Consider the following 15,120-nt stretch of genomic DNA (forward strand, 5'->3'; position numbering starts at 1 on the left):
CACGCAGCAAATGCTTTAAACGGATTCTGCCTGACCTGGGGTTCTTTGGCTGCTGCAAAATTACAACCCCCAGCTTGCCCTGACAGCTGCTGGTTGCCAGGGTATGCTGGGAGTTGTAGTTTTGTAACTGATGACACCCACAAGTTGGAGGGCACGGATTGAAACACTAGAACAGCTAATTAACCCCTTACCTCCCAGGAATCTCTGAACGTCATATATATTCTGTACTAACTGGTGATTTCTAAATGTTCCTACTTTTCTATGTGATATATAATAACAACACATAATATAAACCCTGGAATATATTGTGTACGGTATACGCAGGAGACACTGCAATAAATGACCGATAGCAGATGACCGTCCAGTCAGGATCTTATTTTATATAATGAGTTGTCTTCAGTGGTGGCTTCCTTTATACCTATCCATGCTTTACACTGCAGCTCTGGCACAGCAATGGTCGTTGTCTGCAGCTCTGCTACATTGTTTGGTGCGGTGCGAGTCTGTCGTCTGAAATCCACCTTCAAACTCATCACAGGCTCATGCTGCTGTTCTGCCCCTTCCCTATACTTTACACGGCAACTGTGCTCCATTGGAAAACCATCAAGAAGAGGAACTCCACCTTAGCTGCCTTGTCTCATCAGGGGCACTGGCTGCTACTCTGTCCCTCTCCTGTGCTTTACACTGCAGCACTGCTCTATTAAAGAAACACTATGATCAGTGGCTGCAGCTCAGCTACATTATTTGTTGAGATTGTAAATCCACCTCTCTACTGTAACTCATCAGAGGCTGAGTACTGCAGCTCTGCCCCTTCCCCCTGCTTTACACTGCAGCATTGCTTAGCCACCTAATTACATGAGGCCAGGGGTTGATTTTCCCATGTTCCCAGATTTGGCAGCATACAATACCGATCTATATGTGGCTCCGGAGGAGGAAGGAAACACCTCTGAGGACTGTATAGACTGAGGAAGACGTCTCTATTTTTCTTTTTTCGGAGTCGGCAGAGGCGACATTCTTATATTAGACGTCTCAAGGTCACATGAAGGTCGGAGTGCGCAAAAAGTGCCAAAATAGCCAAACTGTCAGCACTGCATAAACAACTAGTCACCGGGTGGTAGATGACCGGCCTACCCGCTCCCACTGGGGCTGCCATCCCCGGGACACGAGCCATATGGAGGTTATGATGGCATAACTGGGCACACGTGCCATTCTAGAATCCAGTAATGCCAGTCCCTGCACCAATGTCACCGCCCTGACCCTGTGCCACTCCCTGCACCAATGCCTCCGCCCTGTGCCACTCCCTGCACCAATGCCTCCGCCCTGTGCCACTCCCTGCACCAATGCCTCCCCCCTGTGCCACTCCCTGCACCAATGCCTCCGCCCTGTGCCACTCCCTGCACCAATGCCTCCGCCCTGTGCCAGTCACTCTGGACTGCGCCACCCAGACAATCCCATTGATTCCCAATAACCCCAGTTGCAAATGCGCCCTAAAATCGCATTTTTCCGAAGTGCCCCCCCCCCCCCGCTCCTATTATTTTCTTACTCTGTAACGTCTGACTTTCCTTGCACACGCTCCCGCCGTTTGTACATCGCTGCAGATTATGTTGGTGCTACATAAAAGTAATTAAACGTGGCGAGAGTGGCAGAACGTCACCAAAACGCGCAGAGCTTCATAAATCCCCCCCCATTTCTGGTCATTGTCACCGGCCGCCTCCTGACAGCCAATCAGATTCCAAGTCCGGAACTTTTTTCTTGTTTATTTTTTGTTACAAAATTAATTTGAAAAAAAACTGGGAAAAAAAAAAAAAAAAAACCCTGAAAAAAAGACGTAATAAATTAACCCTTTCCTCTCGGGTACAATGTGCCACGGTTAGTTCCACTCAGCGCTAGGCGTTGCCGTCCAGCCAGTCCCAGATATGTAAGGAGCCGTCGTTCGCGGCGGATACCAGCGTCCTCTCTTTCCACGGGTGCCAGGAATGGACGGTCACCCTGGGGGCACTCCCGTCCTCACACTCCCCCATAACCGAATGACCCCTGTGGGTGAACAGCGCATCCACCTCCTTCACGGCAGCGTCCCAGCGTCTTGTGTCGTAGATCTGGACCGTACCATCAAGGCCTGCACGGGGGGAGGAAGGCAAGAAGAAGAGTCAATACATAATAAAGACCAGCAGTCGTCCCACGTCCTATCTGCTCCTGGGAGAGCTGGGTGAGAACCACCATGGCTGCCACCCACTCCTGAATGGCCCTGCTCCCACACAGCCAGGCAGATCTGATGTTCAGAACCTAGGAAAGCTGGGTGACCTTCCTTCTAACGGCAGCCATATTGAAATATTATGCAGAGAAGGACCATTATCCATCATCTGATAATCCGGAATCTTTACCTGAGACGGAGATGTGGTCCTCCAGGCTGGGGGCCCAGCAGACACACATCATATGCTCCGCGGGGGCAGGGTCATTGGATGACTTGGTCTTGGCACATTTAGGGGGGCCCCCAGGTCCCTAGTATCCGTGATAGTGATGTGGCCCTTAGAAGACAGGCTGGCGATCTTGGCACAGACGCCTTGGTTCTCTGGCTTTACAGCTGCGCACCACTGGCCGTCAGAGGGGACACTTGGGGCCACGGCCCCCTCGCTGGCAATCCCTGGTTGTCGGACATCCGCGAGGATCTGCCGGCCGCTCTGGCAGCACAGGTGGACAGTACTGGAATCCAAGAAGGAGAGCGACCCGACCGCCTCACCGCTAGATACCGCTGAGGGACAAGAAGGGGCAAGGTTAGCTCACTCCAGTCACAACCAAAGCTGCATTCACAATTATGCAGGCTGCTGTGCTAAAAGACACATTCATTATGGACTCTGGTGCAGTGCATTGTGGGTGATGTCCCCGTTATCATAGGTGCATTGCATGCGAGCCAATAGGGGGAGGCAGTGAGAACTTAGACCCTGAGAGCAGAATTCTCACTGCAGCTCCGGGTGTGTTTCAGAAGTCTCGCTCCCCACTGGAACACTGCAGCTTTAGTGATGTATACTGGTAAAATGATCACCATCGTATCATTCTCCAGTCACAATCAAATCTGTGATCATAATTCTCCAGTCACAACCAAAGATGCATTCATTATTCTCTAGTCACAACTAAATCTGTGCTCATAATTATTCAGTCACAACCATAGATGCATTCATAATTCTCCAGTCACAAATAAATCTGTGTTCATAATTCTCCAGTCACAACCAAAGATGCGTTCATAATTCTGGGTGTGTTCCAGACGCTTCGCTGACCCTTTGGAAGACGGGATGGCAATCTTGGCACTGACGCCAGTCCTCACAGGGCACTACGGATCCTCGCACCCCTTCTATAGATTACAATCACGTTTCTCAACTTGTTCTAAACCTCCACGTTCTATGCTCTAGTCACATCCAAAGCTCTATTTTCTAATCAGCTGTTATAAGACAGGCCATGCCCGTTGCCTCCTGCGGAGTCTGTACAGGGCCGGCTCTGCTGTGCTGTGACAGGTCTAGCGTTTCCGTCTCTACATCACCGGCAGTACGGTGCCGCAGAAGTCAACATGGCGGCCAGCGATCAGAAGCGCTACCTCGCACCGGCTCCCTCTGTGTATACGGCTCGGACCTGCCACCTACCTAATGTGTAGATGCGCCTGGCTGACTCGATCTCTGTGATGTGGACGCCGCTGACCTGGGACCCGTGAACCACGCGTGGCGATACCGCGGCCGAAACAGCGACTTTTGTCCAGGTGTCTTTCACGGGATCGGACTGAATGGACATCGTGGACTGAATGACATCTGACGAAGACAATAACATGAGCCGAAAACAGGGGGCACCGGCGAGCGAGAGCTGCTCACACTGCTATAGTAAATGCCCCCCCCCCCACTCCTCCGAAAAAATACATATACTGGAGACCACTCAGCTTTCCTAGATTCCCACCAGTCGTGCTATTCGAGAACCTGGAAAAGCTGGGTGATAATCCCAAGGGAGCTGTAATGCTGGCCATAATGCCTGCCCCCCCCCCCGCATAGAAGACATATTTTTTTAATTCACAGTGTGTACTGAGCTGCATCCAGTCTTGTACTCTAATCACATCCACAGCTGCACTCATAATTCTGTGCTTATTTACTAGGAAACATCTGGTAACGAGCAGAAGAAAGTGAGCGCAGCTCTGGTTGTGAGTAGAGTATAAGGCACTCATGCACACGACCATATGCATTTTGCGGTCCGCAAAATACATACATCGTCCGCGTTGTCTGCAGATCCATTGACTTTAATTGGTTTGCACTTGGCGTCCCAGTATAGGACATGTTCCATCCAGAATAAGTAAAGGCCGTACAAAGAAAAACGGAAAAAGAAAAGACATCTTCACCTTTATCTTCAGCTCCGATCCGCCATATCTGAACGTGGGCAGCAGCGGGACCGCTGGTCACCAGCAGGCTGAAGGAGGAAACACATACAAGTCTATATACAGTATATACAGCATAGACGTACCGCTAACATCAACAGAACCGCGCACGTCCCTCTAGTTCCGACCATTGTATGCTGAAACCAATGTCAGTCTACAAAAAAATCTACTTTCTATGAGGAGGACAGCAGCGTCCTGTATATATACAGTGCACCAGAAAACTAAAATGCAGCCGCCCTCACCTGATATCCAAGGGAGGAGCTCATCCTGTTACAGACAGAGGGTAGTATAGGACGTGTAATACCGCACTGTACAGAAAAGAGCGGATAATAGACACCAAATACGGGTGTTTTACCAGAGAAATGGCAATGGTGAGTTAGAGGAGTCTGAATGTAAGGCATTGCATGTTCAGTCTAGTTTCAACTTATGATGGCCCAAGAAAGGCCACAATAAGCTGAAAATGTTGCATCCTGTGATCCCTGTACTATAATACTGCCTCCCATGTCCAAGACTATAACTACTATAATACTGCCTCCCATGTCCAAGACTATAACTACTATAATACAGCCTCCCATGTCCAAGACTATAACTACTATAATACTGCTCCTATGTCCAAGAATATAACTACTATAATACAGCCTCCTATGTCCAAGAATATAACTACTATAATACCGCCTCCTATGTACAAGAATATAACTACTATAATACCGCCTCCTATGTACAAGAATATAACTACTATAATACCGCCTCCTATGTACAAGAATATAACTACTATAATACCGCCTCCTATGTACAAGAATATAACTACTATAATACCGCCTCCTATGTAAAAGAATATAACTACTATAATACCGCCTCCTATGTACAAGAATATAACTACTATAATACCGCCTCCTATGTACAAGAATATAACTACTATAATACTGCCTCCTATGTACAAGAATATAACTACTATAATACTGCTCCTATGTACAAGAATATAACTACTATAATACTGCCTCCTATGTACAAGAATATAACTACTATAATACTGCTCCTATGTACAAGAATATAACTACTATAATACTGCTCCTATGTACAAGAATATAACTACTATAATACTGCCTCCTATGTACAAGAATATAACTACTATAATACTGCCTCCTATGTACAAGAATATAACTACTATAATACTGCCTCCTATGTACAAGAATATAACTACTATAATACTGCTCCTATGTACAAGACTATAACTACTATAATACTGGCTCCTATGTACAAGACTATAACTACTATAATACTGCCTCCTATGTACAAGAATATAACTACTATAATACTGCCTCCTATGTACAAGAATATAACTACTATAATACTGCCTCCTATGTACAAGAATACAACTACTATAATACTGCCTCCTATGTACAAGAATATAACTACTATAATACTGCCTCCTATGTACAAGAATATAACTACTATAATACTGCCTCCTATGTACAGGAATATAACTACTATAATACTGCCTCCTATGTACAAGAATATAACTACTATAATACTGCTCCTATGTACAAGACTATAACTACTATAATACTGCCCCCTATGTACAAGACTATAACTACTATAATACTGCCCCCTATGTACAAGAATATAACTACTATAATACTGCCTCCTATGTACAAGAATATAACTACTATAATACTGCCTCCTATGTACAAGAATATAACTACTATAATACTGCTCCCATGTGCAAGAATATAACTACTATAATACTGCTCCTATGTACAAGAATATAACTACTATAATACTGCTCCTATATACAGGAATATAACTACTATAATACTGCCTCCTATGTACCAGAATATAACTACTATAATACTGCTCCTATGTACAAGACTATAACTACTATAATACTGCCTCCTATGTACAAGAATATAACTACTATAATACTGCTCCTATGTACAAGAATACAACTACTATAATACTGCTCCTATGTACAAGAATATAACTACTATAATACTGCCTCCTATGTACAAGAATATAACTACTATAATACTGCCTCCTATGTACAGGAATATAACTACTATAATACTGCTCCTATGTACAAGAATATAACTACTATAATACTGCTCCTATGTACAAGAATATAACTACTATAATACTGCTCCCATGTACAAGAATATAACTACTATAATACTGCTCCTATGTACAAGAATATAACTACTATAATACTGCTCCTATGTACAAGAATATAACTACTATAATACTGCTCCTATGTACAAGAATATAACTACTATAATACTGCTCCTATGTACAAGAATATAACTACTATAATACTGCTCCCATGTACAAGAATATAACTACTATAATACTGCTCCTATGTACAAGAATATAACTACTATAATACTGCTCCTATGTACAGAATATAACTACTATAATACTGCCTCCTATGTACAAGAATATAACTACTATAATACCGCTCCTATGTACATGAATATAACTACTATAATACTGCCTCCTATGTACAAGAATATAACTACTATAATACTGCTCCTATGTACAAGACTATAACTACTATACTACTGCTCCTGTGTACAAGAATATAACTACTATAATACTGCCCCTATAAGAACAGAGAGATGTCGGATCCCGGCTTTGGGTGTTAGTCGGTATGCAGCAGTGAGAAGGGATTTGTACATAACAGGAAGGGCAGTGAGGAGGAGGACGGTTCCTGTGCAGATTGTCCGATACGAGGAGGGGGCGCAGTCCGCAGACACATGATATAACTATTAGGATCTCTGACCCCGGGCGGTCAGCATGTTACACGGGGTTTCCCTTTAGTTTATCTGGATGCAGTCTGATGTGCCAGCAGGAAGCCTCTTAAAGGGGTTTTCCAGGACTTTTCTCTTGCTGGCCGGTCCTGACACCCTGCACCCCCAGCGGTCAGCCGTTCCGGGCAGCTGCCAGCACCAGACACTACACAGTGGATGGAGCCGGAGGCACCAGGCTGTGCTGTACAGTTTCGGCACTGCTGTACTGCAGCATTCACTTGAAGGAGGGTGAGCTTCAGTATATGGTCTCCAGCGCCAGCCATTGGTTGTGGGGGTGCAGAATGCTGGAGTGCCACCGATCCCGAGGACCGGCCATCAACATCTACGTCCCGGAAAACCCCTTGAAAGTGGTGTTTTATGTCAATAAAGCATTTCCAAGATCTCTGCTTGCTGTCAGTCAATGGCAACATGTTTGTTTACTTCCAGAACATTAATCCCTTAATGCAACAGCGATTTTTAGTTTTTTTGCGGCTCAAGTTGTACTTTTGCCGCAAAGGCTGGAAAAAAATAAAAAATTCCAAATGGGGTGGAAATGGGAAAAAACACAATTTCGCCAACGTTTCATGGGTTTTATTTTTACGGTGTTCTCCATGCAGCAAACCCTGTCCTGTTCCCTTCATTCTCCGGGTCGGTGCGATCACACGGATACCACATTTACAGAGTTTTTTTTTACATTTTTTCTCTGTATCATCACCAAACAGGACAAATATTTTTATATTTTAATAGCGCAGGTGTTTTTGGACGTGTCGGGGCCTATGATATTTATTATTTATTCATTTTTAATACGGGGAAAAGGGTGAATTTCAAATCTTTAAAAACATTTTTTTCCCTTTTTTATATTTATTTTCAGTCCCCTTGGGGGCTTGAACATGCGGTCATCTGATGGCTCCTCCCATAGACTGCAATGATTCACTATTGCAGTCTATGGGGGAATCACTACTTTCTGGTCCACAGCCTAGCTTGATGGGAACTTGGCTATGGCAGACCTGAGAGCCTTCAGAAGGTCAGAGGCTGCCATAGCAATCAAATGGCTTCCCCGATCTCACCGCAAGGGAGCCTTTTGGTCACTGGGAGTGCCACAGTAATCAGATGCTGTGGTCACACCTGACCACAGCAGCTGAGGGGTTAAAAGTCCAGGATGGGCATTATTGCCTCCAGGCATCTGCTGGGAAAAACAGCAGAGACCTAGTGGCTATCATGCCCGCTCAGCTCCTCACTGGTCGCTTGTCTTTAAGCACATGTATGGCGCTATGTTGCGAAGGGGGTTAAAACCCATCCTGATCCAGTCCAGACTTCAATACAATTGTATCCTGTGTAGACAATGTTCTGCAGATTAATACATTGCAACAATCCGGTGAGAAGTGTAACGAACCCTCAGCTATGAAAAGTCAGGGCTTTTCAGCCTATCACCATAAACCAGAAGGCACCCATTCCCTGTTAGTAAGCAGAGATCTTATAAATGGTGATGACGAACTGAACAACACAGCGTTTGAGAAAGCTGCAGAACTTTTTGCGGCACATAATACATGGATCGCTCGGACACGGCGGTTAAGGGGCGTTACCTGCTGTTGGGGATGTGCCGGAGGCTGTAGACGGGATGTTCGGAAAATCCTCCGTATTCCACCTTGAGGTCCCTCTCTGGACACAGGCCCTGCGGGGTGTGGGAGACATGAAAGAGCAAGTGAATTCCTGAGTGCTGTTCACATGGAGGTCTCCCGCCGGGACGGGAAGATCACAGGGGGCGACCATGATCTGGGACAGCTTTTCCAGACTCCTGAATGGCCAAGGTAACGCATCATCACATCCACCCTGCCTCAGTCTCCTTAGAAAGGCTTCTTGATCTTCGGTAACGCAGGGAACTTTGTGTCACAGCAGCTTCTACAGGGGTCACCGTCCAGACCTCTGAGAAAGCTGGGTGACTATCAACCGCCCCACCCTCTGCAGACTCCTCGCTACACAGCGACACGTTCAATGTACCCCAGTATACTGGGCAGATGTGCCGCTCTGAAGCCTGGGAAAGCTGGGTAAGTACCATGATGGTGTCACTACAGCTTCCTCAGGGGGATTATATCACTTACTCAATGATAAGTCTGCCTGTTTAGGACATAAAAAAAAAAAAAGAAGATGAACAAACTGCCCCCACCCCCCTTCATATGATAAATGTAACTAGACACAGCGCCACCTGGCGGTGAAAAGTGAGAACACAGCCTCTGCAAGGAAGCAATCAAATTTAAAGAGACAGTAAAGGGTTTTCTGTTGACATACGCCAGGGAATGTGTCAGATATCCCGGGGGATACTTCAATGGTATCAGCCCTGATCGTGTCACAACCCATCCCCCCCCCCCCCCCCGTCTCTCCCTTGGGTTAGGCATTTAAGCTGTTAAAATGAGTCGATAACAGGAGATCAGGTGATAAATGTATGAATGCTGGGGGTCTGACTGACACCCACTAGTCGCGAGAAGGGTGGTCTTCCGAGGGAATGTAGTAGTGCGCATGTGTGAGCGCCATAAAGTTGTGGTGGTCGCACTTCTGCTCCATTTACACAGGGGACCCAGGGATCTCTGTTGTGATCGTGAGGGGTCCCAGCGATCGGACCTCCAGTGATCATAACTTTACCGGACGGGTGATAAATGTGGGTCATGGACCAAAACTCCTGCACATTATATATATGGAGTAACCCCACGGTGCGGGAGTCCACACGTAGTCTGGCCACGTCCACCCACGGCAACCAATGGCCATATGGGTTTACTGCAAATCCTACTATGGCTGTCAGACTAAGGGACGGCTATAAAAATAAATAAAATAAAAAAAATAAGTAAAAAAAAAAAATGGTATAGAAAATACCGCCTCGAAAAAGGCTCCACCAGCGTGACGCCATTTCTGACCGAATTTTCACATCATAGACAAATATCAAACATGTTGGTTTACGGTGACGAACGCAAAAAAGACCTCAAATTAAAAGCCTAAAAATTCTAACAAAAATAATAATAATCTAAATGAGATGATTGACAGGTAGGTGCGCGGCCACCGACCTCCCCTCTCACCTGGTTCTCCTGCTCATGGAGCTTCTGGGGGAAGAGCAGCTGCAGGATTTCATTCTTCCGGGCCCCGGTGTACCCCGCTATACAGATACCTGCAAGAGAAAATCGTCAGCCATGTGGCCCCGCGCTGTCTTAAAGGGGAACTCCACCCTGCTATCTCCTGCCATGTATTCTGCAGGGGAACTCCAGCCAGTGGTTTACAGTAGATGAAGAGGCCATACTGACTTTCATAGGGCCTAGTAGGGGTGGGTTATGGCCTAAAATCTATATTGCGATATAATTTTAAGCATGTGCGATATGCGATATATATTGCGATATATTGTTTTCTATGGGGGGGGGGGGGGGTGTTTAAACTTTTTTTTTTTACTTTTTATTTATTAACTATTGGCCTCCTTAAAGGGAACCTGTCACCAGGATTTTGTGTATAGAGCTGAGGACATGGGCTGCTAGATGGCCGCTAGCACATCCGCAATACCAAGTCCCCATAGCTCTGTGTGCTTTTATTGTGTAAAAAACCCGATTTGATACATATGCCAATTAACCTGAGATGAGTCCTGTATGTGAGATCAGTCAGGGACAGGACTCATCTCAGGTTAATTTGCATATGTATCAAATCGTTTTTTTTGACCCAATAAAAGCACACAGAGCTATGGGGACTGGGTATTGCGGATGTGCTAGCGGCCATCTAGCAACCCATGTCCTCAGCTCCGTACACAAAATCCCGGTGACAGGTTCCCTTTAAGGGCTAGAACCCTTGTCATATTCACCCTAATAGAGCTCTATCAGGGTGAATAGGACTTTACACTCTACCTGCTGCTCTGTGCTTTGTGCACACAACAGCAGGGAGCTGACCATAGCGCCAGCCTCTGATCTGCCCCCCCTCCCAGCCTCTGATCTGCCCCCCCTCCCAGCCTCTGATCTGCCCCCCCTCCCAGCCTCTGATCTGCCCCCCCTCCCAGCCCTCTGATCTGCCTCCCCCCCAGCCTCTGATCTGCCTCCCCCCCCCAGCCTCTGATCTGCCCTCCCTCCCCAGCCTCTGATCTGCCTCCCTCCCCAGCCTCTGATCTGCCTCCCTCCCCAGCCTCTGATCTGCCTCCCTCCCCAGCCTCTGATCTGCCTCCCTCCCCAGCCTCTGATCTGCCTCCCTCCCCAGCCTCTGATCTGCCTCCCTCCCCAGCCTCTGATCTGCCTCCCTCCCCAGCCTCTGATCTGCCTCCCTCCCCAGCCTCTGATCTGCCTCCCCCCCAGCCTCTGATCTGCCTCCCTCCCCAGCCTCTGATCTGCCTCCCCCCCAGCCTCTGATCTGCCTCCCTCCCCAGCCTCTGATCTGCCTCCCCCCCCCAGCCTCTGATCTGCCTCCCCCCCCAGCCCTCTGATCTGCCTCCCCCCCCCAGCCTCTGATCTGCCTCCCCCCCCCAGCCTCTGATCTGCCTCCCCCCCCCAGCCTCTGATCTGCCTCCCCCCCCAGCCTCTGATCTGCCTCCCCCCCCCAGCCTCTGATCTGCCTCCCCCCCCAGCCTCTGATCTGCCTCCCCCCCCCAGCCTCTGATCTGCCTCCCCCCCCTCTGCCCCCCCAGCCTCTGATCTGCCTCCCCCCCCCAGCCTCTGATCTGCCTCCCCCCCCCAGCCTCTGATCTGCCTCCCCCCCCCAGCCTCTGATCTGCCTCCCCCCCCCAGCCTCTGATCTGCCTCCCCCCCCCAGCCTCTGATCTGCCTCCCCCCCCCAGCCTCTGATCTGCCTCCCCCCCCCAGCCTCTGATCTGCCTCCCCCCCCCAGCCTCTGATCTGCCTCCCCCCCCCAGCCTCTGATCTGCCTCCCCCCCAGCCTCTGATCTGTCCCCTCTGGTAACGCACGTGAGTATAATGCGCTGCTCTCTGCTCACTAACATACCATGGCAGCCAGGACTTCAGTAGTGCGACTCCTGGCTGCCATGGTAACCGATCGGAGCAAAACTGCAAACTGCCACCGGCTGGCTCAGGAGAAAATGGTGCGCGCGATCATATCGCGGTCCGGCGGTATGGCGAAAATCCATATCGTGGCCCAAATTCATATCGCCTATACCGCCCACCCCTAGGGCCTAGTGCCTTCTATATCTGCTGGGCAAAGGCAATATCAAAGGGCGGAGCATTATTAGGGCCCCACATCATGTAAAGGGGACCCATGGGTCATTCACAGCATACACCCACTCTTATCGCCCGTCCACTCGATGACTCTCGTCGCCTCCTGCAGTTCAAAGTCGTGAAGATCTTTATATCTGAAAATGTAAAAGAGAAAAAACTGTGAGAGACGACACTCCGACCAGAAATACTAATTACCCCTTATAACAGTGTGTCCTCCGCACCTCCCCCCATAACAGTGCGTCCTCCGCACCTCCCCCCCATAACAGTGCGTCCTCCGCACCTCCCCCCATAACAGTGCGTCCTCCGCACCTCCCCCCATAACAGTGCGTCCTCCGCACCTCCCCCCATAACAGTGCGTCCTCCGCACCTCCCCCCATAACAGTGTGTCCTCCGCACCTCCCCCCATAACAGTGTGTCCTCCGCACCCCCCCCCCCCGTAACAGTGTGTCCTCCGCACCCCCCCCCGTAACAGTGTGTCCTCCGCACCCCCCCCCCGTAACAGTGTGTCCTCCGCACACCCCCCCCGTAACAGTGTGTCCTCCGCACCCCCCCCCGTAACAGTGTGTCCTCCGCACCCCCCCGTAACAGTGTGTCCTCCGCACCTCCCCCCCATAACAGTGTGTCCTCCGCACCTCCCCCCCATAACAGTGTGTCCTCCGCACCTCCCCCCCATAACAGTGTGTCCTCCGCACCTCCCCCCCATAACAGTGTGTCCTCCGCACCTCCCCCCCATAACAGTGTGTCCTCCGCACCTCCCCCCCATAACAGTGTGTCCTCCGCACCTCCCCCCCATAACAGTGTGTCCTCCGCACCTCCCCCCCATAACAGTGTGTCCTCCGCACCTCCCCCCCATAACAGTGTGTCCTCCGCACCTCCCCCCCATAACAGTGTGTCCTCCGCACATCCCCCCATAACACTATAATCCACAGATCCCCCATAACAGTGTGTCCTCCACAGATCCCCCCATAACAGTGTGTCCTTCGCACATCCCCCCCATAACAGTGTGTCCTTCGCACATCCCCCCCATAACAGTGTGTCCTTCGCACATCCCCCCCATAACAGTGTGTCCTTCGCACATCCCCCCCCATAACAGTGTGTCCTTCGCACATCCCCCCCATAACAGTGTGTCCTTCGCACATCCCCCCCATAACAGTGTGTCCTTCGCACATCCCCCCCATAACAGTGTGTCCTTCGCACATCCCCCCCATAACAGTGTGTCCTTCGCACATCCCCCCCATAACAGTGTGTCCTTCGCACATCCCCCCCATAACAGTGTGTCCTTCGCACATCCCCCCCATAACAGTGTGTCCTTCGCACATCCCCCCCATAACAGTGTGTCCTTCGCACATCCCCCCCATAACAGTGTGTCCTTCGCACATCCCCCCCATAACAGTGTGTCCTTCGCACATCCCCCCCATAACAGTGTGTCCTTCGCACATCCCCCCCATAACAGTGTGTCCTTCGCACATCCCCCCCATAACAGTGTGTCCTTCGCACATCCCCCCCATAACAGTGTGTCCTTCGCACATCCCCCCCATAACAGTGTGTCCTTCGCACATCCCCCCCATAACAGTGTGTCCTTCGCACATCCCCCCATAACAGTGTGTCCTTCGCACATCCCCCCCATAACAGTGTGTCCTTCGCACATCCCCCCCAATAACAGTGTGTCCTTCGCACATCCCCCCCCATAACAGTGTGTCCTTCGCACATCCCCCCCATAACAGTGTGTCCTCCGCACATCCCCCCCCATAACAGTGTGTCCCTCCGCACATCCCCCCATAACACTATAATCCACAGATCCCCCATAACAGTGTGTCCTCCACAGATCCCCCCCATAACAGTGTGTCCTCCGCACATCCCCCCCATAACAGTGTGTCCTCCACAGATCCCCCCATAACAGTGTGTCCTCCACAGATCCCCCCCATAACAGTGTGTCCTCCACAGATCCCCCATAACAGTGTGTCCTCCACAGATCCCCCCATAACAGTGTGTCCTCCACATATCCCCCCCATAACAGTGTGTCCTCCACAAATCCCCCCCATAACAGTGTGTCCTCCACAGATCCCCCCATAACAGTGTGTCCTCCACAGATCCCCCCGATAACAGTGTGTCCTCCACACATCCCTCATAACAGTGTGTCCTCCACACATCCCCTCATAACAGTGTGTCCTCCACACATCCCTCATAACAGTGTGTCCTCCACACATCCCTCATAACAGTGTGTCCTCCACACATCCCTCATAACAGTGTGTCCTCCACAGATCCCCCATAACAGTGTGTCCTCCACAGATCCCCCATAACAGTGTGTCCTCCACAGATCCCCCATAGTTTACATAAGGCAGCACTAGTGACCAGTTACAATCCAACTATGTAGGATGAGGTATGAGGCACCAGAGGTTTGGAGGCACACACTATTCAGCTCGGGACCTCCATACACACTCACAGCTTTATAGACTCCAGGATCCAGTCCTCACACTCCTCACTAGCCATTGCTGAACATCCCTCCTATAGACTCACACTACAGTCCCCGCCTCCACACCCCAGAAGCCATTTTACTTATGGGCACCTCTTCCATAATCGAATCAAACCCTCAAAAAATCGTATCTGCCCAATCTAAAATCCGACCACAAGTCATAATTAGACAGTCAGTTATTAATTTCATGTCATGAGGTAACGTGGAAGCTCTGTGCCCACAACAAACATGGACGCATAATCGCAGGCTTCCTAGGCGCCACAGCAGGGAAGCCATATT

At 49.3% G+C, this 15,120-nt stretch overlaps 1 protein-coding gene across 1 annotated transcript; it reads right to left on the reverse strand.

The window, feature by feature from the left end:
• Window positions 1–1,810: 1,810 nt before the first annotated feature.
• Window positions 1,811–14,903, reverse strand: WDR73 (WD repeat domain 73). Its single transcript, XM_044286373.1, is given in 9 exon segments — window positions 1,811–2,113; window positions 2,379–2,480; window positions 2,483–2,746; window positions 3,630–3,791; window positions 4,367–4,434; window positions 8,769–8,857; window positions 10,251–10,339; window positions 12,435–12,502; window positions 14,812–14,903. Coding segments are annotated over 9 exon segments (1,119 nt in total). The 5' UTR covers window positions 14,859–14,903; the 3' UTR covers window positions 1,811–1,883.
• Between the last annotated feature and the right edge of the window lie 217 nt (window positions 14,904–15,120).

The sequence above is a fragment of the Bufo gargarizans genome, chromosome 3 (assembly GCF_014858855.1).
Source record: "Bufo gargarizans isolate SCDJY-AF-19 chromosome 3, ASM1485885v1, whole genome shotgun sequence".
Taxonomy (NCBI): Eukaryota; Metazoa; Chordata; class Amphibia; order Anura; family Bufonidae; genus Bufo; species Bufo gargarizans.